This window comes from Pongo pygmaeus, chromosome 10 (genome assembly GCF_028885625.2).
Source record: "Pongo pygmaeus isolate AG05252 chromosome 10, NHGRI_mPonPyg2-v2.0_pri, whole genome shotgun sequence".
Classification (NCBI taxonomy): domain Eukaryota; kingdom Metazoa; phylum Chordata; class Mammalia; order Primates; family Hominidae; genus Pongo; species Pongo pygmaeus.
The window spans coordinates 33619397-33645465 of NC_072383.2; the positions used below are offsets into that span (position 1 = coordinate 33619397).

Below are 26069 nucleotides of genomic sequence, written 5' to 3' on the forward strand. Positions count from 1 at the left end.
ACTCAGTCTAATTCTGAAATGACCAAAGCAGTTCATATCATTTTATTCACATTTGAACTCCACTGGAGTCAGGGATGAAATGTCATCTTCTATTCCAAGAATGAAGTCTTCAGATAATGTCCAGGTGCTTCAGAACTAACTAGTCATCATAAGAACACAGAGTCCATAATTTCTCCAATGTATAGTTTTTTGTGGTTTCTAGAAGCATCAAATGAATCACAGTGCTACCAAAGTCCACACAGAACTAGTCACAGTGTTCTTCCCATCCATCTTAACATTAGGCTCATTTTTACATTTCAGGTATGTGTACATTTTCACAGTGTAATAGGGACATATATCAGGTGGAAGTTCCACTCACTATTAGTCATGAAGTAGCTGTAATCTGTGTTTATTTTTTTACACAGTCATGTGAAATTTATTTATATACACACATATAATCCCAGTTTGTTCACTTATACTGCTATATAATGGTCCTTTATAGGAATATATCCTGTTGAAATTTGTGTGTTTCCCAGTGTTTGCTACAGCTGTTTTTGTAAACAGTGGTACTGCGGATATTCATATAAATGTCTCATGTTTGAGAATTTCTCTAACGAATCAAGGAGTGGAATTGCCAGACCGTAGGGTATATTTATTGGATATTGCTAGTGCTCCTCAGGATGGCTGTAATTTACATTCCCATCAACAGAGTGAAGTTTGTTTATTTATATCTGTACTTTCTATAGTCACATTTTAAATTTATGGTACCTCATTGTGGTTTCTATTGCATCCTCCTGATTACTAGTGAGTGTGAGCATCTTATCATGTTTCTTGGCTCTTTGAGGTTTTGTTTTGTGAGTTTTTGTTCGTATCTCTGCACATTATTTTCTGTTAGGTATTTTTAAAAATTTGATTTGTGGGAGTTATTTATACATTTTGGTTACCAGTTGCTCATGGATCACAAATGTTTTCCCTGAATTTTTTCTATGAGGAAAATAAGTTTTAATTTTATTGTGGTTGAATTATCTTTTCTTCTATGGTTTTGTACATTTTGTATATTGTTTAAGAAGTCATTCACCTTTATTTTGTTTTTTAACAGCTTTATTGAGATGCACTCTATATACCATAACATTCACCCATTTACAATGTGTAATTCAGTGTTTTTTTAAGCATGTTTATAGAATCACACAGCCATCACCTTAAACTTTTCTTTTTTCTTTTCTTTTTGAGACAGGGTCTCACTCTCTTGCCCAGGCTGGAGTGCAGTGGCATGACCACGGCTCACTGCAGCCTCAATCCCCTGGGCTCAAGTGATCCATCTGTCTAAGCTTCCCGAGCAGCTGGGACTACAGGCAAGTGCAACCTTGCCTGGCTAATTTTTTTATTTTTTGTAAAGATGAGGTTTCACCATGTTGCCCAGTATGGTCTTGAACTCCTTGGCCTCAAGTGATCTGCCTACCTCGGCCTCCCACATTGCTGGGGTTACAGGCATGTGCCACCTTGCCTGGCCTTTCCATCACCTTTAAACTAATTTTAGAATATACCATCATTCCAGAAAGAAACCTCATATCCGTTAGTAGTCACTCCCCATTCTTCTTCACTCTATCCCTAAACAGCCACACAATCTACTTTCTAGCTATAGATTTGCCTATTTTGGGCATTTCTCGTTTTTTGAGATGGAGTCTCGCCCTGTTGCCCAGGCTGGAGTGCAGTGGCGCAATCTTGGCTGACTACAACCTCCGCCTCCTGGGTTCAAGCAATTCTGCTGCCTCAGCCTCTCCTGAGTAGCTGGGACTACAGGCGCGTGCCACCTTGCCCGTGTAATTTTTGTATTTTTGGTTGAGATGGGGTTTCACCATGTTGGCCAGGTTGGTCTCGAACTCCTGACCTTGTGATCCGCCCGCCTTGGCCTCCCAAAGTGCTGGGATTACAGGCGTGAGCCACCGTGCCCGGCCATATTTTGGACATTTCATATAAACAGGGTCAAATAATATGTGGTCTTTTGTGACTGACTGACTTTAACTTAGCAGAATAATGTTTTTAGGTTCATCCATGTTGGAGCATGCATCAGTACCTTATTCCTTTTTGTGACTGAAGTATAAAATAACTTTTATAAGACTAAACATTAGTCTTGATACTTCTAGTGGATTAAATATCAATATTAGGGATCCTGGGAAGATAACAGCAGTGGTAGAATAGTTTCCTAAATATTTATATGACTTTCCCCTAAAACAGAACAAATAGGATAGGAAAGCCAAAAACACATAGAAAACGTGTACAAGAAAATTAGTTGACTGTTTCTCTACAAACGCTCAAATACCAGGAGATTGGGAACAAACCATTGTTATCCATACTGGAAGAAGCAGAAGGAAGCAGTGGAACATCTGATGGAGCGGAGAATTGTAAATAACCCAAAGGCAATCACTAGAAAGCTTTTTAAAGGGCCGATTTTAGAATACCAGCTGAAACAGGACTTTGGGAAGGGTATTGCACACATTGATAATGGGTGAGTGAAAGGGATCAGTTGTAAAGTCTCAAGGGACTAGTGCTCCTTCATGAAACTTTAAAAACTAACCAAGGCTCCCTTCCAGGCCCACTCCTCACAAGAAGAAGGAACTGAGGATACAATTGAGTATCCTCTGAAGAATACAGACCAAGGAAAGAGAAGGTCCAGATAAAAGCAGGGGAGGTAAACAGGGCCAAGATAGAAAGCAAGAAACTATATTTTTGAATACTATATGAAAACAACAAGAGGGAGTTTTAGAGTATAAGGGCAGAATAGCTATTCAGAGCCAAGCCTCTTTCAAAAGTCAACAGTATGAAATGATTGTTGTCAAATCTCATGCAAATTTTTGAAGATAAACAAGACCCCTTAGAGAAGGAAATGAAAGCACACCAGAAAGATATACTTAGAAAACAAACAAAAACTGTGAGATATTAAGACAAAAGGCAAGACAGAAGACACTACAATGATAAGACATTTCAAAAATTAATTTGCATAAGAAAAATTAAAAAATGATAGTGAAGTATTATAAATAAAAGAAAATGGCTGGACATGGTGGCTCACACCTGTAATCCCAGCACTTTAGGAGGTTGAGGCAGGAGGATCGCTTGAGTCCAGGAATTTGAGACCAGCCTGGGCAACATGATGAAACCTGTCTCTACAAAAAATAGAAAAATTAGCTGGATGTGATGGTGTATGCCTGTAGTCCCAGCTACTCGGGAGGGTGAGGTGGGAGGATCACCTGAGCCTGGGAAGGTTGAGGCTGCAGTGAAGTGTGCTGGTGCCACTGCACACCAGCCTGGGCAACAGAGTGAGACCTTGTCTTGGATAAATTAAATGAATGAATGAATGAAATGAAACAAAATTTATTTTAGAAATGGAGACAAATTAGAAGGAACACAAGAGCAAGTAAACATAACAGATATACCTTATGAGGGAAAGAAGCTGAAAAGGAGAAAGACATTAAAAATAAAGAAATGTAAAAAGAATTTTGTAGAAATTGACACGTTGGAAACAAGTAAAGAAAATCCAACATATGTATATTAGGTGTCCCCAAAGAAGAAAACTATAGCAAGGGAACAGAATGGGTACTAAAAATTACAATACAAGACAATTTTAATGAAATAAAAGTAGATGGGGAACTAAATTTTGGAAGAGTACAGCACATACCTAAGAAGAGTGACACGGTAGACCAACACTGAAACATAGTCTATAAAAATTATTGGACTTTAAAGGAAAAATAAAAATCCTCAGACATACAGGCAGAAGTCACAAAGTCTCTTACCTTTATAAGTAAAGGAAAATCAGGGCCAGGTGTGGTAGCTCATACCTGTAGTCCCAACACTTTTGGGAGGCCGAGGTGGGGGTATCGCTTGAGCCCAGGAGTTTGAGACCAGCCTGGGCAATACAGTGAGACCCTGTCTACACACACACAAACACACACACGCACACACACACAATATAGTGAGACCCTGTCTACACACGCATGCATGCATACGCTGGGTGTGGTGGTGTGAGCTTGTAGTCCAAGTTACTTGGAAGGCTGACAGGAGGATCTATTGAGCCCAGGAATTGGAGGCTGCAGTGAGCTGTGATTGCACCACTTTACTCCAGCCTGGGCAACAGAGCTGGACAGTGTCTCTAAAAAAAAAAAAAGAAAAAAATAATCAGATTACTGTCTTTTTTTTTTTTTTTTTTTTGAGACAGAGTTTTGTTCTTGTCGCCCAGGTTGGAGTGCAATGGCGCGATCTCAGCTCACTGCCACCTCCGCCTCCCGGGTTCAAGTGATTATCCTACCTCAGCCTCCTGAGTAGCTGGGCTTACAGGCATCTGCCACCACGCCTGGCTAATTTTTGTATTTTTAGCAGAGATGGGGTTTCACCATGTTGGCCAGGCTGGTCTCAAACTCCTTACCTCAAGTGATCCGCCCACCTCGGCCTCCCAAAGTGTTGGGATTACAGGCGTGAGCCACCGCACCTGGGCTGGTGTATACTTTCTTATCTTAAATATGGAATTTCATTGTCTCTGTTCTCCTATGACAGTAGGGAGGCCAAGGTGGGCGGATCACTTGAGGTCAGGAGTTTGAGACCAGCCTGGCCAACATGATGAAACCCCGTCTCTACTAAAAATACAAAAATTAGCCAGGTGTGGTGGCATGTACCTGTAATCCCAGCTACTTGGGAGGCTGAGGCAAGAGAGTCGCTTGAACCAGTGAGATGGAGGCTGCAGTGAGCCATGATTATGCCACTGTACTATGCCTAGGTGATAGAGTGAGACTTTCTAAAAATAAAAAATAAAAGTCACAAACATTATGCTAGAATTTGAGGAATATTGTTCCCATTAGCCCTTCCTGGGGAATCTACTAGAGAATGGGTGTGAGAATCAGAATGTTTAGAGACACATTAAAGACTGGTGATTTGTATTACATGTAACTAAGACCAAATGAGGGTTTGAAAGAAGATATGGTCTGTAAAGGGTGGGAAGGAGAATGGAGGGATTGCAAAACATTTAAAAAAACTACTTTCAGTAATAATGTTGGTGGTGATAGTATTGGTGTTATTATTTTGAGAATCTGTGTGTAACATGAAATAAAAAGCAAACAAGTAATTGTGTTATTCTAATTCTGTCACAAACTGTGTCATTGAGAACCACAGCTCTTGGTGTGGAAGAAAGAAGATAGAGATGACTGATTAGAGGAATGTATGTTTATGTCAGGGGTGGGTGAGGGTTGCAAGTGTTGGTAGCTGAAATAGAGAAAAAAGCTAATGTTTCAACTCAAGGAGCTTTTTTAAAGAACAATAAACCCTCCTTTCACCAGGAGAAAAAAAAAAAATCCCAGGAAGAAGAAATTAGCAATATTAAAATCAATTACAAAGCAAAATCAGCAAAATATTTGGCCAATAAAATCAATTTAATGGTCATTTAGAAAGTCTCATAAAAAAAGAACGTAAAATATTCGAAATAAGAAAAGTGTTCTGAACAAATTCTAAGAGTATTATGAGTAGTTATGCCTATAAATTTGAAAATCAGAGAATTTGATTTTTTTTTATGGACACATTTTGTCAGACATATAAAGAACAGGAAATGTCTATATGTTGTTAAAATTATTTCAGAGTACAGTATCAGAGTACAGGAATGAAATGATGGAAAGCACCCCGTTTTATTTAATGAGAGGGGCTACCCTGGATATCACAACTACAATTTCGCAGACATATCTTATATTCTTCAATTTAACTCTCCAGATCCATTCAGCATTTGTGTTTTCCATCATAGGGGACCTTTCTGGACAACATGAATGAGTCCCTATGTCCTCTGTCTTCTGATTTGGGTGTGGAAATGAGGAGCCCTGGCAGGGAATTGGAGGAAGGAGGAGAAAAAAAGTCCCAGTCTTGATTCCCCCATCTCATACATTCTGTATGTAGGAGCCTTGGGCTGGCTGGCTGTGTCACTCTTAGTCTTCCTAGTCCTTCCTTTTAGGCTTCAGGGTGATGAGAGCTGCTCTTGTTACTAGCCTGGGTTACTGCAATATCCCTTGTGATTTCCTATAAGCCTCACCCACAGCTTTGTAAATAGTCCCTTTGTAAATAAACCCTCTTTAAATTAATCTAATTTGAGTGGGCCATCTGCTTCCTGCAGACCCTGTCTGACATAACAGATGAAATTAGGACTTTTGCATTTGTAGAAAATAAATTTTTAAAGTACAAGTTTTGACTAAGAAAAAAACAGTACAGAATATACTGTACAGAAAAATAAGTTTATTGCAAACTTAAGAAAAAAGGCAAATTTAGAAATTTTTAAAATGTATAATAGAGGTTTATGTATTACTTGATTATTTATCCCATTAGCTGTTAGTATTGATATTTTTGATTATTTAGTAATTGGATATTGGTATTGTATGTATGTTAAATTTCCTGAATGTAAGTGGTGTGGTGGCTGGCTCCTGGAATCGCAGCTACTCGGGAGGCTAAGGTGGCCTGAGGATCTCTTGAGGCCAGAAGTTAGAGGCTGCAGTGAGCTATGATCACGCCATTGCACTCCAGCCTGAGTGACAGAATGAGACCCCCATCTCTTAAAAAAAAAAAAAAAAAAACCTGAATGTGATCATTGTATTGTGGTTCTATAGAAGAATGCGCTTGTTCTTAGGAGATGCATGCCACAATGTTTAGAGTGGAGTATCATGATTTCTGTAACTAACTCTGAAATGGGACAGCAAAAGGAAAAAAAGTCTTTGTGTGTACATGTAAGGAGAGAGAGACATAAAGTAAACGTGTCAAAATGTTAATAAGTGGTGAATTATGTTAAGATATATGAGTATTCACTGTTACCATTCTTGCAACTTTTTTTGTGGCATTGAAAATTTCAAAATAAAAAGTTGGAAAATATTTAAAACAACGAAAAATGAAATACTTATGGATAAAGAACTTTATTATAAGCTGATAATAAATATATAAAATGCTAGCATTTGAATAAGCAAATCACTAAAGGAGAAATACAGAAAGCCATTAAACAAAAGGATGCTTGACCTTAATAATAAAGGAATGTAAATTTAAATGAGCTGTCGGTATCCATCTATCAAAGTAGCAAAGATTCAAAAAACAATGCTTTGGGAGGCTGAGGCTGGTGGATCACTTGAGGTCAGGAGTTTGAAACCAGCCTGGCCCACATGGTGAAACCCTGTCTCTACTAAAAATACAAAACCGCTGGGTGTGGTGTCACACGCCTGTAATCCCAGCTACTTGGGAGGCTGAGGCAGGAGAACTGCTTTAACCTGGGAGGTAGAGGTTGCAGAGAGCCAAGATCATGCCACTGCACTATAGCAGCCTGGGCAACAGAGCAAGACTCCATCTCAAAAAAAAAAAAAAAAAAAAAAAAAAAGCAATGATGCTTAATACTGATGGAGCTGTAGCAAATTGAACGAACTGGTAACTCTTGGAAGTATAGCTTGATGCCCTCTTCTTTGCAGTCTGGCAGTATCTATGAATGCTTAAAATCAGTATGCTCGTTAATAATGGCAATTTAACTTAAATGAACTAAATCTAGTGAGGTAATAAGATAAGTAAGGTTATATGTATAAGCACATTCGTTGCAGCATTGTTAAAAACAGCAAAAACCAAAAACCATCTAAATGCTCATCAGTTTGGGTTTGGTTTTATACATAGTAGAATACTGTTTTAGCTATTTCTTTTGTTTGAGACGGAGTCTCGCTCTATGCCCAGGCTGGAGTGCAGTGGTGCGACCTCGGCTCACTGCAACCTCCACCTCCCGGGTTCAAGCAATTCTCCTGCCTCAGCCTCCCGAGTAGCTGGGATTACAGGCGTGCACCACCACACCAGCTAATTTTTGTATTTTTAGTAGAGACAGGGTTTTGCCATGTTGGCCAGGCTGGTCTCAAACTCCTGACCTCAGGTGATCTGCCCGCCTCAGCCTCCCAAAGTGCTGGGATTAACACAGAAGTAGTTAACGTATTGATATGGAACAATATCCCTGATTATTACATTAAAAATAAAAGCAGGTTAGGCCAAGAGCAGTGGTTCATGCCTGTAATCCCAGCACTTGGGAGACTGAGGTGGGAGGATTGCTTGAGCCCAGGAGTTTGAGACAAGCCTGGGCAACATGGCAAAGCCCCACCTTTACAAAATACAAAAATTAGCCAGGTATAGTAGTGCGTGTCTGTAGTCTTAGCTACTGGGAAGGCTGATGTGAGAGGATCACCGGATCCTGGGGAGGTCAAGGCTGCAATGAGCTGTGATCACACCACTGCACTCTAGCCTGGGTAATAGAGTGACACACTATAATAATAATAATCATTAATAAAAATAGGTTAGAGAAAAAGATATGCATTATGGTCCCATTTACAGTAAAATAACTACATATTATAGGCATGATTTTATATATACCAGTATTATGTAGGTTTTGAAACCTGGTTGGTGGAGTATCAAAACAGGTGGGATAATTATGGGAAAACAGGGCTTTTATTTTCTGGTTTTGGCTTAAAAACAAATAGATCATGTAATAGGAAATAAAATTATCTTTCATTTAAAAAGTCTGTGGCCGGGCATGGTGGCTCACACCTGTAATCCCAGCACTTTGGGAGGCTGAGGCAGGCGGATCACCTGAGGTCGGGAATTCGAGACCAGCCTGAGCAACATGGAGAAACCCCATCTCTACTAAAAATACAAAAAATTAGCCGGGCGTGGTGGCGCATGCCTGTAATCCCAGCTACTCGGGAGGCTGAGGCGGGAGAATCGCTTGAACCCGGGAGGCGGAGGTTGCGGTGAGCCGAGATCGTGCCATTGCACTCCAGCCTAGCCAACAAGAGTGAAACTCCGTCTCAAAAAAAAAAAAAAAAAAAAAAAAAAGAAATAGTCTCTGCACTAATTTTTCCTTTAAAATAATTCTGTATGCTGGTTTGTTAATATAGTTTATTGAATTAACAAAAAATGTGTTAAACTCATTTTGCTCTTGTATATATTCTGTTCTCAGAGCAGCGGAAAGAGCTCAGTGCTAGAAAGCCTGGTGGGGAGGGACCTGCTTCCCAGAGGTACTGGAATTGTCACCCGGAGACCTCTCATTCTGCAACTGGTCCATGTTTCACAAGAAGATAAACGAAAAACAACAGGAGAAGAAAATGGTAAATTTCAGATTTGAGATAAGAATTATTTTACAGCTTTTCATTTTTGATCTATTCTTAAAAAGATATGAATTGATTAGATAATTAGAAATTAGTGACTGTAGCATAATTAAAAGTCCTGTGAGAAGTAGTATGCATCTTTCTTAATGTAAAAAAAGAGTAGTTTTTGTTTTGTTTTGTTTTGTTTTGTTTTTGAAACGGGAGTCTTACTCTGTTGCCCAGGCTGGAGTGCAGTGGTGCAATCTTGGCTCACTGCAACCTCCACCTCCTGGGCTCAAGCAATTCTCCTGCCTCAGCCTGCCAAGTAGCTGGGATTACAGGCGCCCACCACCACGCCCAGCTAATTTTTGTATTTTTAGTAGAGACAGGGTTTCACTTTGTTGGCCAGGCTGGTCTCGAAATCCTGACCTCAAGTCGTCCGCCCGCCTTGGCCTCCCAAAGTGCTGATCACGAGGCGGGCAGATCACGAGGTCAGAACTTCGAGACCAGCCTGGTGAATATGGTGAAACTCCGTCTCTGCTAAAAATACAAAAATTAGCCAGATTTGGTGGCACATGCCTGTAGTCCTGTAGTCCCAGCTACTCGGGAGGCTGAGGCAGAAGAATTACTTGAACCCAGGAGGTGGAGGTTGCAGTGAACTGAGATCACGCCACTGCACTCCAGCCTAGGCGACAGAGTGAGACTCCGTCTCAAAAAAAAAGAAGAAGAAAATAGGCATTGTCCTTTGTAACCGTTCTTTTTTGATTAAATTGAAAATATATTAGGGAATGCTGTGTCTATCAGCAGATTTTAAGTTGCTTATCAAATATGTATCCTATGTTAATTATACATATATTAATGAGGTTTGAAATGTTGAATGAGAGTGATGTATTTAATCTTCCTATTTAGTTCAGTATTTGGCTCAGACTTTCTTATTTATAGAACTCTGTAACATAGCTCTAATTATTAAATTACTTTTGCAGCAGAGTACCTTATCTGTTACTTATCTGCAGAGATCTGTTTTCAATGCAGTTTTATTCTACTTCTTATTCTGATTTAAGATGGGATGATAGTTTTGACAAAATTGAACTTATTTTAATTTCTGTGTCTGATTTTTTCATTTACTGTAGGAGCTGTTGGTGGTGATGACTTGAATTTTTTTTTAATGGGGAAAAAAAACCTCATGAGCATCTGCTATGACTCTCGAATGTTAGTCACTGAAGCAAGTTAGTGTAGTTGTAGATGTTGCAAGTAATATTTTTGGATAGACTGCCAGTGGATATGTGGGAGCCTTTTAATTACATTAGGTAGCTTCTGGGTATGTTATTCATCACTTTGCATTTCTCTAATACTTATTGAAGTTCTGAACCTTGAATTTAATCATGTTGGATTAATCTGGGGTTCACCTTCAAATGTATAGAATAACACTTATAAAATTTCATCCCCACTAACTGATTTCATCAAATTTACCAAACACCTGAAACTAAGACCTTAAGACACTATATGATATTAGGTCTCTCTCTCTCTTTTTTTTTTTTTTTTTTTTTTAACTTTTCATTTTCTTCTGTCACCTTGAAAGGGCCCATGATACCCTGTCTCTCAGAAACTATTTGAATTGTGGGCAGTATTTCCTTAGATAAAATTGTGCTTGTTAGAAAAGGGTGTACATTTCAGCTATTGTAGTGTCAGCTCTTTTGTTTTTATGTCCACTATGTTTTGTTGATGTCTCCTCTTAGTGGTTGATCAGTAAATCTGCCTACCTACTGTTTTTTTCCAAGCTTAGTGCTGATTTTGTATATATATTTGCTTAAAATGACAACTCAACTACCCCAAACACAATATAGATTATGTAAATTTGAGTACTAGATTTCACGTGTTTTATTCTAGCATAGACAGTTCGTTAGTTTTTCATCAAAGCTTCTTTATCCTTGGAATAAACAATTCTAGCATATCATAAGTCATTCTAACCCAGAGAAAATTAGAAACCATGAAGCAGATAAACAATATAGTTAGCTAGAAGAGTGTGAACTACCTGATAGCCTGATAATAAGAGAGGAGAAAGGGAGGAAAACATAAACTTTCAAAAAAAAAAAAGAAATCAGTTACTAACATTTTGTGTAGGGATTTTAGCCAGTGAAGGCTTAGTTACATGACAAAGAACTAGGTTACTAATAGTAGATTCAGAGTAGTACATTCTAAGATGACATGGAGAAGTATAATCCATTTTAGATGTAGCTTCATCAAAACTGGCTAAAGTAAAATATTTTAGTGTTTAATATGTATAATTCAATCATCAGGAAATTTATTTAGCATAGGATTCTTCATTCTGTCAACTGTGGGATAACTGAGGTGTCAATATGTAGATTTATGGTCATCTCAACTTGCCCCCTACTTCTGCCAATGTAAAAGAATTTACTGTTAAATTTTTATTAAAAACAATACTAAACTATGTTTTAGAGTAGAGTGGTGGTTCAGTTTGAACAGAACTCCATGGTTATCTTTCATATATTTGTAAGAAATAAATCAAGCTTTCCTCAGCTTTCCTTTGAGACAAAATCCAAAAGTAACATGCTGATTAAAGGCCAAAATTGTGCTATATATGATACTTCTGAACAGTGTCCGTAGAAATTTGAAAAAAAATGTGAAAAAAAGAATTTATTTTGGGGAGAAAAGTTGTTGAACTAAAGCAAAAGTTTTTTGTTTTCTTTTTAAAAAATGCAAACATAGGCTGGGCGCGGTGGCTCACGCCTGTAATCCTAGCATTTTGGGAGGCTGAGGCGAGTGGATCACCTGAGGTCAGGAGTTCGAGACCAGTCTGGCCAACATGGTGAAACGTCGTCTCTACTAAAAATACAAAAATAAGCTAGGCGTGGTGGCGGGTGCCCGTAATCCCAGCTAATCGGGAGGCTGAGGCAGGAGAATCACTTGAACCCGGGAGGCAGAGGTTGCAGTGAGCCGAGACCGAGTCATTGCACTCCAGCCTGGGCGACAAAACAAGACCCCGTCTCAAAAAAAAAAAAAAAAATGCAAACATACATGTTTTGTAGAATAATGCTTAAAATCTTGGTATAATTTGAAATTTTACCCCCATTTCATTAAGTAACCTATTTGTAACAGCAATCAGTTGCCCCCCAAAAAGCAGTAAAATTACACATTAGAATTAAAGGAAAAAGATGGGATTAATTTTTCTGCATAGGGTGCTGTGATACACGTAGTAGTCTCCCTTTGGATTGAGTCCACGAAGGTGAAGAGTTAACTTTCTGCAGTGTTCTATTAAATCCAATATATGTTTCAAATAAAGTACCCTTATACAGTCCAGTCTTAGCTAATGGGGCAAATACTTGCACATACTTACCAACTTTTAAGGTTTTGAAAGATATATTTAGCATATTTTGTAGATTTTTAAAAATGAGGCAATTTATCTTTTCCCGTAGTAGGTTATCAGATATCTCAGGCAAAGTTGTTTTTTTTTTTTTTTTTTTTTTTTTTTTTTTAAGGCAGAGTCTTGCTCTGTTGCCCAGGCTGGTGTGCAGTGGCGCAATGAACTCAGCTCATTGAAACCTCCTGGGTTCAAGCAATTCTCCTGCCTCAGCCTCCTGAGTAGCTGGGATTACAGGCGTGTGCCACTATGCCCAGCTAATTTTTGTATTTTTAGTAGAGACGGGGTTTTGCCATGTTGGCCAGGCTGGTCTCGAACTCCTGACCTCAGGTGATCCGTCTGCCTCGGCTTCTCAAAGTGCTGGGATTAGAAGTGTGAGCCCCACACCCGGCCCAAATTTTTGAATAGTGAATTAATTGTGCCTCATTTGTGTCAGAATTAGAAATAATGGTCACATAACTTTTTTATTAATTTTAAAAATTTAATTTTAATTTTTACACTAGTCAAGTGCAGTAGTGAGAAGGCGGGAAAGAGTAGAACAAGGAGTTCCATCTGTAACTGACTGAACAATCAATTGAGATAACTACCTTCAGACAAACCAGATATAACTAATTATATTGGAAAGGTTGTTTCCTAAAAATGTTAAAAATAAGTTATGGCAAGCAATATGCTTTGTTTCTATGACTTAAAAATATTATATACATCCCTCTAATTCTAATTGTATTTTGCACTGCTCAGTGGGATTCTTAATTTTTCTTCTTAGCCACTAACTTTACTTTCGTCAGTAAATTTTGAATGATTGAATGCTATGTGCATTTGAAATGTGATCAGGTTTCTGCACATTTGAATTTTTAATAAGGTTTAAAATTTTAGGGATAAGCACTAAACTTATTCTGTGCTGTTTCTCTTTAACTACAGACCCTGCTACATGGAAAAACTCAAGACACCTTTCTAAAGGTTTCCTTTATCCATTTGCTTTTGACCCTTTTTTTCTCTTATGCCTGCATGTGTGCTTATGTACTATTACAGGCTGTGTGCATTTTTTTTTCTTCCATTTTTATTTGCCCATCCACATTGATTGCAGGTTTTAGTGGTTCTTGTTATTTTTTTGGCATTGCATCAAAATGCAAGCTTTTTTGGTGGTGAATGTAATTTATTTTATTTTTATTTTTGAAGACATGCTTGTGAAGCCAAGCCTTTTTAAATAAGATAAATTAGAAACAGCTCTTTGGTATGTAGTACTTGCATTTTGTGAGTTCTGTTCACCTAGATTACTCCAGTCCTCCAATGAGACTTCTTGGAAGAAGGTACTAAGCTACAAGTAGGTGAGCATTTTATCTGCAAAAAGCATCCGGTTTTATTTACCTTTATTCCACCAAAGGACCGACTCACTCTTCTGTTTGTCTGAATATCTTATAATCATTTTTATTTAGACTTCAGGAGGCTGATATGCATTATTCAATACACTTATTAAGATATTTTAACCTTCTCTAAATTTGACAAAAGCAAAACAGCTGTGTTTGGAGGAGATAAAGTTAGATTATCTTTCCACAATTAAACAGTTCTAGTTTTTCTGGGAAAAACAGACTATATCTTGCTCTCCAAGTTTTAGACTACTTCACACAGTGCAACAGTGAATCTATTTTCCTTCTTTCAGCAAGTACAAGAGGAACAGACCTATGACTGGAAACTAATGGAGAGTGGCAACTCCTTACGCTGCATATACCAGGGTTCTTGTTTTTCCTTTTCTTCCATTTTATTTCTTTCCTGCCTCCAGTTCCAAGGGAAAACAGTCTTGACCCTGGGGGAAAATCATCTTGAAAGTGTGTATAAATTACAAAGCAGCTAGCTCTATAATAATGAGAGAGCTCTTTAAAGGAACAGCAAGTTGTGGCTCTACAGATAACCAACAGGAAACCACATTTTTAAAAAGAACTGAAGAATTAGCTGTTTCATTGACACATTGTAATATTTTTCCTTGAGTCATATGTGTAAATCTGTTACATACGTTTTTCGCACTACTCAGTGGGATTCTTAATTTTTCTTCTTAGCTACTAACTTTACTTTCGTCAGAAAACTGCTTTTATATGTAAGATGTTCAAAACTAAAGAATATTCCTTTTACTGTAATATAACTACACAAAAAAATATGAAGAGAAATAAACAATTTTATTTGCAAAATCTAGATTTCAACTAGTGGGAAGACCTGTGAGCAGCTCTGCCTGAAGTTGGTCATGTTTTTGAAATACACCATACAATTTTTAAAATATAATTCAGCAGAAAATACAATTTTAGAAAAATATAATTTAGCAGACCTTAAAATACTTGTTAACTTGTACTTAATGGCAAAATTAAATACAAGTTAACAAGTGTTTTATTATGTTGCCTTTTTGAATTCCTAAAGATAAAAAGTAGTTGCCGTAGTTGCCAATAAATGAGTTTTTCTTTTTCCAGGGGTGGAAGCAGAAGAATGGGGTAAATTTCTTCACACCAAAAATAAGGTAATCACACATGCATATAATGAAGAAATAATGTTGAAAATAATATTTTGTATGAATACTTGATAATTTAGTTTCTAATCATTGGCAATTATGTTATTTTAAAGTAACTATAACTATTCCTTATAAAATAAATCTTAGTAACATTTCTAACCACAATTGTTTATTGGAAAACACTTGAAATTAAGGCCAATTTTTCCTGTGATTTGGTGATTCTTAATTGTTGTGGGATCAGGAAGCTTTGAAAAGTTCATAATGGCCAGGCATAGTGGCTCATGCAAGTAATCCCAGTACTTAGGGAGGCTAAAATGGGTGGATCACTTGAGCCCAGGAGTTCGAGTCCAGCCTGGGCAATATAGGGGGACCCTGTCTCTATAAAAAACTAAAAAAAATTAGCCCTGCATGGTGGCATGCACCTGTAGTCCTAGCTACTTGGAAGACTGAGGCGGGAGGATGGCTTGAGGATCTGCGGTTGAGGCTGCAGTGAGCCATGATTGTGCCACTGCACTCCAGTCTGGGTGACAGAGTCAGACTCTGTCTCAAAGAAAAAACAAAGCCAAACAGAAAAAAACTCATACAAAAACTGAATCCTTAGCTCAGAAAATATGTATACATTAGAATTTTATTTATTCTCTGAAGCAGATACATAGACATCCTTGAGGTATGTGGACACCCCCTCCAACTTAAGAACTTTTGATCTTATTTTGAATATTATGCTTTTTTATTTCAAAAATTTTTAGCTTTACACGGATTTTGATGAAATTCGACAAGAAATTGAAAATGAAACAGAAAGAATTTCAGGAAATAATAAGGTAGGCATCTTTTTAGAGCTAGAAGGCATAAGCATCAGTAAATATATAATTGAGGTATTCTGTACATAATATGTGAAGGGCATTGTAAATTCATACTCTTGATCTTAGCCAAAAGGCCGAGAAGCGATGGACATTGTAAATTCATAATGGACTTTGAAACAAATGGAGTATTTTCACAGATATATAGAACTTTGCTTAAAATCCCTTTTCTTTCTTAAAGCTTTCATATAAATCAAATATTTTATTTAGATGTTTATTCTTGTTCCTGTCATGTACATGCCACATTATTATATAATTCTACTTAGTATTGCTACAGTAAGTTATCTTTTTCTGATGGATTGATTGTACTCTAACTCAGGAAGCATTGTATCACTTATATATGTATCTTTTGAGGAGTTCTTTTTCTTACCTGTGTATGGCTAGATTTGCTTATGAAAGCAAAGAGAGACAAAGTGGGATTTTTTTTTTCTTTTTTTTAGTGAAAATGAAAATAATACATTAGCAACTGGTTTTCTTATTTTCTGAGATTGTGAGAATGTAAAGTAAGTTATGTGTCTTAAGATACTGTTAATCTTGACACTAGGTACTATCACTGCCTTGCCTGAATCCTGCTGTCTTCTGTCTTCTCTCTTCTTTATTCCTGTTATTTTTCTCTTTATATTTTTTATATATATCTCTTGAAATTTTTATTTCCCTTCCTTTTTTGTTCTTAGCTCCATTCTTATATTATCCAGAGGCACATTTAATCCCACAAGTGGGCCCTAGCCTAGTACTAATATTCAACAAATATTGAATCCTTGTATCTGCCAGTTACTATGCCAAAAGATTATTTCCTGACAGAAAGGCATTTTTAGAGTCATGTTAACCTTTATGACTGTTCAGGATATTTGTTGCTGTTACAGTGACTGACTGAGCTTTGTTCATTGTTGAACTCTAGGCTGGTTACCTTTGAGCTACTGCTACTGTTGCCATACTTCCCTGAATTTCTAGCAACCATGTTGTGTAGAAGGGGTTGAAAAAGTGGCCAGAAACTAGATTAGCTTATCGTCATTCCTCTAATTATATCAGGGATATTTTCGGCTTTTGGAATGTTATTGATCATAACATCAGTCTGAATTCTCTCTCCTACAGTCCCCATTTACTTACTGAACTCAGCAATTGGTGGTAATTTTACACAGTACCAGAATTTAGAGTGTTGTGGTGATTCAGAAATGTTTTTAGTTACACTAAACTGAATGTCATTAAAGATTGAGTCTATATACCTACAAGATGTTTAATTTATGTTGAGGATATAATTTACTTACCTAGCAGCTTTTCATCCACAGTGTCTAAAAGATGAAAAGTCCCCCAACCCCAAATCTATGAAACATCTCTTCTTTCCCAAATCACGTATGTAATGAAGTAAATGATATTTTGATCTTATATAATTTTTATGTCAAAATATGTAAATGACTGCATATGCCTAACATATAGCCCTGAAGGATTTAAAATGTCTGTGAGATTGGAGTTGCAAAGGCATTGGGCAGAGCTTTGTATTGGACTGATAGGGGAATGCCATGGCAATAAAGATCCTGAGAAATATACAACCTAAGTAGGTATGCCAGATAGTGACATTTGTTGGCTTTGGAACACTGGAGTATTTATAATGGAAAAATAGCACAGAGTAATCTAAAATAGCAAATGTAATTGTATAGGGAATGTGGAGTAAAAGATATTAAAAACTTGCTGGGAAATTAGAATTTTCAGTGGGTTAATGAGGGAAAACATAAGGTAGTTAAACAGATGATGAGAGGATATATTAAAGGCTAAAGAAGGGCATGTACAAAGACAGGGTATAAACATCTCATAAGTGTCTTTTTACATGTGGTTGATTCAATCTTAATACTTGCAGAGGGCCAGTGGTGAAGAGGAGGGAGCCTACGCAGTAATCTTAGTCTGCAGGAGAGAAAATACATGTATTTCTCACTATCCAAATTCTTACTAGAGATTAAAGAGTTAGATAAACTTCTTGAGGAATCTCTTACTGTATACATTCTTGCCACTTGATATTCAAAGATCAGGAACCAGGCTGATTTGGACAACTTGTTATCTATGCCTTATCCTCTGAACTCGGAACCTCATAAATTTGGATAGTGAGGAATACATTATTCTTTTATTCAGCACTAAATCTATTAAACATATTTAAGGAATGGCATATGCCAGCCTGGGCAACATTGTAATACCCGGTCTCTACAAAACATAAAAAAGAAATTATCTGGACATGGTGGCGCACGCCTTGTAGTCCCAGCTACTCAGGAGGCTAAGGCAAGAGGATTGCTTGAGCCCAGGATTTTGAGGCTGCAGTGAGCCATGATTGCACCACTGCACTCCAGCCTGTGTGACAGAGTGAGACCTTGTCTCAAAAAAAAAAAACAAAGGAAAAGTTTATGTTTATAATCAAGAGAAAAGAGTGTAAAATAATACATGGTATATAATACATGTACATATAATATGATACAGGGATAGAGGTAGGATTATAACCTGTTAATATGGCTGGCTACCTGACTTCCCATGTGTTTCATCAGGTTTTGATTGTTAAAAAAAAGTTTTAGGGATCATGATTTAATTCATTTTTAAAAGCATTAATGTCTATGTACTTGAAATGAAGTTTATTACTTCATAGTTCATTGAAATTTTAATATATTTTAAAATTTATTTCTAGGGAGTAAGCCCTGAACCAATTCATCTTAAGATTTTTTCACCCAACGTTGTCAATTTGACACTTGTGGATTTGCCAGGAATGACCAAGGTAAGGAAGGAATAGTTGTAGATTTGGTCAGGTTGCTTTCACTTCATTGACATCCCATATGAGAATAATCAGCTTCTTTTTGCAATCACTTTGATCTGTTAGCAGCATTTGATAATGTTGAGCCCTCCTTTCTCCTTGAAACACTTTCTTTACTTGGCTTCCAGGATACCACACTCTACAGGTTTATCTCCAGTCTCACTGGCCACTCCTTTTCAGTCTCTTTTGCTGTTTCTTCTCATCTCCCCAATGTCTAAACAGTAAGTGCCCCAGAGCTCAGTTTATGGAACTCTTGTTTTCTCTAGGTACACTTTCCCCTTGATGATTTCATCAGATTTTATGGCTTTAACTACGTAAGGCTCTGTATATTGACGGCATTCAAATATCTCCAGACTTGTATATCTAGTTGCTATTCGACATATACACTTAAATGTCTAATAGACATTTCACACTGTAATACCGAATTTCTGACCTGTTCCTCAACTAGATTTGGTCCTTCTATAGTCTTCCCCCATCGCAATAAATGGCAACTCATGCCATTTATTGGCAACTCATAAAAAAGCTGAGTTGATTTTTAATTATTAGTTCCTTGCCCATCTCTGTTTGGCATGGTGGCTTATCCTGTAATCCCAGCACTTTGGGAGATCAAGGTGGGAGGAATTCTTTGAGCCCAGGAGTTTGAGACCAGCCTGGGCAACATAGGGAGACCACGTCTCTACAAAAAATACAAAAATTAGTTGGGCATGGTGGTGCATGCATGTAGTCCCAGCTGAGGCAAGAGGATTGCTTGAGCCCAGGAATTTGAGGCTACAGTGAGCTATGATTGCATCACTGCACTCCAACCTGGCCAACAGAGTGAGACCCTGTCTCTAAATAAATAAATAAATGGCAACTTCATTCTACCAATTGCTTAGCCAGAGTTTGTAGTCATCCTTGACACTAATTTATCCCACATCCCACTTCCTGCCAGCAAATCCTCTTGGCTCTTCCTACCTTTACAGTATATCCGGAACTCAGTCGTGTTTTATAAATTCATATTTACTGTCCTGATCTAGCCATTATCATGCTACCTGGATTACTGCACAATAATAAATAATAGGTTGTCCTCGTGATCTCATCTTAGTAGACAGTGATACGATTAAAGTGAAAATTCGATTGTGTCATTTCTTGGCTCAAAACCTCTCTGGTTCCTTGTCATTCCTTGACTTAAAACCTCTCCCATTTCACTAAGAGTAAAAGCCCAAGTTATTACAGAGGTCTAAAGTATCTACTTGTTACGTCCCTATTCTTCTCCTAACTCCTCTTGCTTCAGCCTCCTGCCCTTACTGTTCACTCTCTTTGGAATGTTCTTCCCCCAGATGTCTGTATGTTATCTCTCCCTTATTGGCTTAATTTCTGCTCATTCTCTTAAGTGTCAGTTGTCTCAGTGAAGTTTCCCTGATTACTCTATTTAAAAAGATAATCCAATTTAAAACATTAAAATCATAATCCTAATGGCCAGGTGCAGTGGCTTATGCTTGTAGTTCTAGCACTTTGGGAGGCTGAGGCAGGAGGATCATTTGAGCCCAGGAGTTCGAAGATACAGTGAGCTATGATCGCACCACTGCACTCCAGCCTATGTGATAGAGTGAGACCCTGTCTCCAAAAAAAAAAAAAAAAAAACTCTCTAATCATTCCCTAGCCTGCTGTTCTGCCTTATTTTCCCACAGCCCTTACCACCATCTGGATACTATATATATGTTTTTGTTTATTATATGCCTGTTATTACTAAAACATAAGTTCTATGAAGGCAGAAAGTTTGGTCTTTTTAAAATTCACTACTGTAACATAATCTGACATGACCTGAAATCACGTTCAGAAAAGTGCCTGAAATAGAGTAGGCTGCCAGTAAACACTTGGTAATTGAATGAATGAATGAATTTGTATCTAGCCAATCAACATTGACCAGTTCTTAACATGGGATTGTATTAAATCAACTTTTGATATTCGCAAGAGTTACACTTTGAGACTTGACACATTACCAGATTCATAAATACCATTGTAGTATTTGTAATGTCTTTATTTTTATTTTAACTATTTGTAAATGGATATACCTATATTCTGTGGATTAAATGTGGGTAAAAAAGCTGAGTTGATTTTTAATTATTAGTTCCTTGCTCATCTCTGTTTGGTTTAGGTGCCTGTAGGTGATCAACCTAAGGATATTGAGCTTCAAATCAGAGAGCTCATTCTTCGGTTCATCAGTAACCCTAATTCCATTATCCTCGCTGTCACTGCTGCTAATACAGATATGGCAACATCAGAGGCACTTAAAATTTCAAGAGAGGTAGATCCAGATGGTAAGGACAGATGTTAATTTAATGAGATGCTTATTTTACAATGGTAAATCTACCCTTGAGAAAGGAATTTTTCTCTTTAAAAACAGTATCTCTAGTTGTGAATACAAATTTAAAAGATAATGCTTTCCTATTTTTGTTTATAAAAATAGAAATTCTGACAGAAAATAAGGTGATTAAGTTGCTATACAGACTAGACGAAAATATTTCACATCTTTATTTGTAATGGTTACCTAATAATTTAAAAATAATACAGTGGCTTTGCAAAAAGGATTTCTTGTTTTGCGACCTAGGTATTTGAATGGCTGACTTTTAAGAATAAATAACATAGCCAGGTGTGGTCACATGTGCCTGCGGTTCCAGCTACTCAGAAGGCTGAGATGGGAGCATTGCATGAGGCCAGGAGCCCAAAGTCAGCCCAGGCAACATAGACTCTGTCTGTTAAAAAAAAACAAAAAACACAGTAGATAATCATTGTAGATTATTATGGTACAGTAGAAAATTATGGTATCTACATTCTGCAGAGGTAGAAAATATTTAGACATGCTCAAGGCACAGGGGATTTTTAGAAATGAAGGTAAAATCCTTTCATGAAGCATTTTAGCCCCAAGGATTAGTTCATACTGTGGGTCACTGATGCTTGACTAATGATGTAGTGCACATCTCATAGTATATATAAAATGCTAACTTGTAAGAGAGTGGTTACTATTGTTGCTAACAAATGTATGCATGGCCTCATATAGAAACCATTTTTTTCACCTTACTATTCAGAGGGTCTGAAGGTTGTGTCATGTTTTTCTTTCCCTGCTTTGAAGAATAATTTCAAATAAAAATTTGATAGGAAATAGTGCTAAGACTGCCAATAAAAATTCCCATAAGCAGGGTCACTTTAACAATTTTTTTTTTTTTTTGAGATGGAGTCTTGCTCTATCTCCCAGGCTGGAGTGCAGTGGCGCGATCTCGGTTCACTGCAAGCTCTGCCTCCTGGGTTCACGCCATTCTCCTGCCTCACCCTCCTGAGTAGCTGGGACTACAGGTGCCTGCCACCACGTCTGGCTAATTTTTTGTAGTTTTGGTAGAGACGGGGTTTCACCATGTTAGCCAGGATGGTCTTGATCTCCTGCCCTCGTGATCCGCCCACCTCGGCCTCCCAAAGTGCTGGGATTACAGGTGTGAGCCACTGCGCTTGGCCCCAAAATTTTATATTTCAAGTTTGTAAGAAACTTGTTTTTACCACTTGAGTAAATAATGTTCATTTCAGTTAAAAGATAAAGTATATCAAAGAGTTTATTTATATTTTATTTTTATTATTTAAAGTAGACTGGGCTCAGTGGCTCGTGCCCATAATACCAAGCACTTGTGGGAGGCCGAGGTGGGTGGATCACTTGAGCTCAGGAGTTCGAGACCAGCCTAGGCAGCAAAGTGAGAGCTCATCTCTATTAAAAAAAAAAACAAAAAACAATTAGCTGGGTATGGTGGCACTGGGCTGTGGTCCTAGCTACTTGGAATGCTGGGGTGGGAGGATGGCTTGAGTCTGGGAGGCAGAGGTTGCAGTGAGCCGAGATCATGCTATTACACTCTTGCCTGGGCTCAGAGCCAGACCTTTGTAAAAAACAAACAAACAAACAAACAAAAAACCTGTTAAGCATTTTATATGTATAAACTCTATTCTAAACTGACCCTTGAGTCATAGATATTGTCATATTTTTAATCTAATCTTTTTTTTTTTTTTTTTTGGACGTAGGGTCTCACTCTGTTGCACAGGCCTGGAGTGCAGTGGCACAATCATGCCTCACTGCAAACTTGCACTCCTGGGCTCAAGTGATCTTCCCACCTCAGTCTCCCAAAGTGTTGGGATTACAAGAGTGAGCCACTGCACCTGGCTTGATTACTAATCATAATCTAGTAATACATCATAAGGAAATAATCCGGCTCAGTATTATTTATAGTATAAAAAATTAGAAACAATATGGCCAGCAGTTGGAAGGATTAAGTAAATTACAATAATAAAATATGAAATAATTAAAAAGGATGATTTTGTAAATTTGTAGCGATACAGAAAAATGCTTGTAGGCTGGGCATGGTGGCTCACACTTGTAATCCCAGCACTTTGGGAGGCTGAGGTGAGCGGATCACTTGAGGCCAGAAGTTCCAGAGCAGCCAGGCCAACATGGTGAAACCCCATCTCTACTAAAAATACAAAAATTAGCCAGGCATGGTGGTGCATGCCTGTAGTCCCAGCTACTGGGGAGGCTGAGACATGAGAATCACTTGAACTCTGGAGGCAAAGGTTACAGTGAGCCAAGATTGTGCCACTGCATTTCAGCCTGGACGACAGAGTAGGACAATGTCTCAAAAAAAAGAAAAATGCTTATAACTGAAAAATACCATAGGTAAAATTGTACACTATGCAGAGCAGTTGGAACTCTCACATGTTGCTGGTGGGAGTGGTGTAGTCATTTTGGGAAACAGTCTGGCAGTTTCTTATAAAGTTAAATTAGCAGTCCCATTCCTAGGTGTTTAACCATGTTAAGTGAGAACCAGTTTTCATATAAAAAACTATATGCAAATGTCTACAGCAGCTTTATTCATAATTTTCAAAAACTAGAAATAACTCACATATTTCTCAGATGGGGAGTGAAACTAAAGTATAGTACATTCCATACAATGGGACACTACTCTGCAATAAAAAGGAATGGACTATTAATATACAAGAACACGGATGAATCTCAAATGCATTATGCTAAATGAAAGAAGTCAGACTCAAAAGATTATGTACTATCTGATTTTGTTTATATAACACATTCTAGAAAAGGCAAAACTAGGAATGGAAAACTGGTTTGATTGGTTAGCATAAGAAAATTTGGTGGGGGGGGCGGCAATGTCTTGAGTTGGTTGTGACATATCTCTTGGCATTTGTCAAAACTGTTAGAACTGTACACCAAAAAAGAGTAAATATTTTTATTTTAATTTTTGTTTATTGAGACAGGGTCTCATTCCATTGCCCAGGGTGGAGTGCAGTGGTGCAGTCACGGCTCACTGCAACCTTGACCTGGGCTCAGGTGATTCTCCCACCTCAGCCTCACCTGTAGCTAGGACTACCACACCCTGCTAAGTTTTCTATTTTTTGTAGAGACAGAGTTTCACCACTTTGCCCAGACTGGTCTCGAATTCCTGGGTTCAAGCAATCTGTCCGCCTTGGCCTTCCAAAGTGTTGGGATTACAGGCATGGGCCATATCACCTGGATGTAAATTTTATACAGATTTTTCAAATGCTTACAAAATAGCCCTAAGAGTCAACAAAAAATTACATGTGAAAAAAATCTATTTTTTATATATATACTAGGTATACTTTATATATATATAGACTATATATATATTTTAGACGGAGTCTTGCTCTGTCACCCAGGCCAGAGTGCAATGGCACGATCTCAGCTCACTGCAACCTCTGCCTCCCGGGTTCAAGCAATTCTGCTTCAGCCTCCCGAGCAGCTGGGATTACAGGTGTCTGCCACTATGCCCGGCTAATTTTTGTATTTTTAGTAGAGATGGGGTTTTACCATGTTAGTCAGGCTGGTCTCGAACTTCTGATCTCAGGTGATCCGCCCGCCTTGGCCTCCCAAACTGCTAGAATTACAGGCGTGAGCCACCGTGCCCGGCAAAAATGTTTTAAAAAATTGTACACAATGTTTAACATTATTTTTAAAAAAGCACTGGTAAGTAAGGCATTACCAAAATGATGACAGAGGTAATACTAAGTGGGATTATAGATGAGGGTTTTCCTTTATTAATACTAAATAGTTTTATTTAATGGATCGTTTTCTTTCTTTCTTTTCTTTGCCCTTTTCTCTTTTTGCATTTACCAGGTCGCAGAACCCTAGCTGTAATCACTAAACTTGATCTCATGGATGCGGGTACTGATGCCATGGATGTATTGATGGGAAGGGTTATTCCAGTCAAACTTGGAATAATTGGAGTAGTTAACAGGTTAGCAGTTAGAATGGGATAAGAATTGGTAGCATTCTCACTTCAGAGCAAGTCTGAATTTCTAAAATCTGTTTGAAATGTGATACTGTACTATATTTTTTCTCCCTTTTATTATGATCTTGGTATTGCTAAAGAATCCGTTGCCCTAAAGGGAGAAAAGAGAAAGAATTTTTTTTTTTTTTTTTTGAAATAGGGTCTCTCTCTGTTGCCTAGGCTGGAATGCAGTGACGTGATTGTGGCTCATTGTAGCCTCAACCTCTGGGCTCAGGTGATCCTTCCACTTCAGCCTTTCAAGTAGCTGAGACTACAGGTGTGTACCACCACACCTGGCTAATTTTTAATTTTTTTGTAGTGACGAGGTCTTGCCATGTTGCCCAGGCTTGTCTCGACTTCCTGGGCTCAAGCAATCCTCCAACCTTGGTTTCCCAGATGCTGGGATTACAGGCATGAGCCACCGTGCCTGCCCCCATAGACATTTTTACTGGAAAATGTTTCTAAAGTAAGCAATACCACAAAATGGAAGAAATGTTGTAATAGCCAGGCTTTAAGAATTCTTGCCTATCATGTTAAGCTATGTATGAGGAGGTACTGGGTAAGGGAAAAATTATCTAATGTGCACCCAGTCGAGAAAGAGTTTAAGGTGGCAGGATTTTAATAGATTGGTTTAATCCCTGGCATTAGTGATTCTTCTGTGTAATTGCCAGAATGTGACTTGGAGAAATTTTATTAAAGGTATCCTAATTTATAAATAGTTGGTATTAAAAACTGGGAAAAGGAAACTAGTATTGAGTGTCTAATTAAAGGTGGCAAGATTTTAATAGATTGGTTTAATCCCTAGCATTAGTGATTCTGTGTAATTTCCAGGATGTGACTTGGAGAAATTTTATTAAAGGTATCCTAATTATAAATAGTTGATATTAAAAATCGGGAAAAGAAAATTATTATTGAGTGTCTAATTACGTTTTAGACACTCTACTGTGAGCAATTTGCAAATGGTATCTCTTGGAATCCTCACAGCATCCCCTGAGGTAGGTGTTGATGTCTATTTTATAATCAGAAACCTTAGGTTATACATTTAGCCAAAAGTCACGTGGGTAGTGAAAGAGCTGGATTCAGATGAATATCTCTTTTAGTCCAAAGCCTTCATATGGTAGGAAACACTGAAATTATCATGAAATCTG

General features: G+C 37.8%; 1 protein-coding gene across 17 annotated transcripts in view; it reads left to right on the forward strand.

The window, feature by feature from the left end:
* The window catches only part of DNM1L (dynamin 1 like), a 64744-nt gene that overhangs the window by 13160 nt on the left and 25515 nt on the right, over positions 1 to 26069 (forward strand). For 8 of the 17 annotated variants that reach the window (XM_063672610.1, XM_063672611.1, XM_063672614.1 and 5 more), the window contains exons 2-8: positions 8966 to 9113; positions 13390 to 13428; positions 14925 to 14971; positions 15709 to 15780; positions 18482 to 18568; positions 20742 to 20904; positions 24768 to 24888. In XM_063672610.1, coding sequence (XP_063528680.1) covers positions 8966 to 9113; positions 13390 to 13428; positions 14925 to 14971; positions 15709 to 15780; positions 18482 to 18568; positions 20742 to 20904; positions 24768 to 24888 — 677 coding nt within the window. Of the gene's footprint in view, positions 1 to 8965; positions 9114 to 13389; positions 13429 to 14924; positions 14972 to 15708; positions 15781 to 18481; positions 18569 to 20741; positions 20905 to 24767; positions 24889 to 26069 lie in introns of those variants that run through there. The other 9 variants (XM_054442570.2, XM_054442577.2, XM_054442575.2 and 6 more) reach the window with 2 other exon arrangements.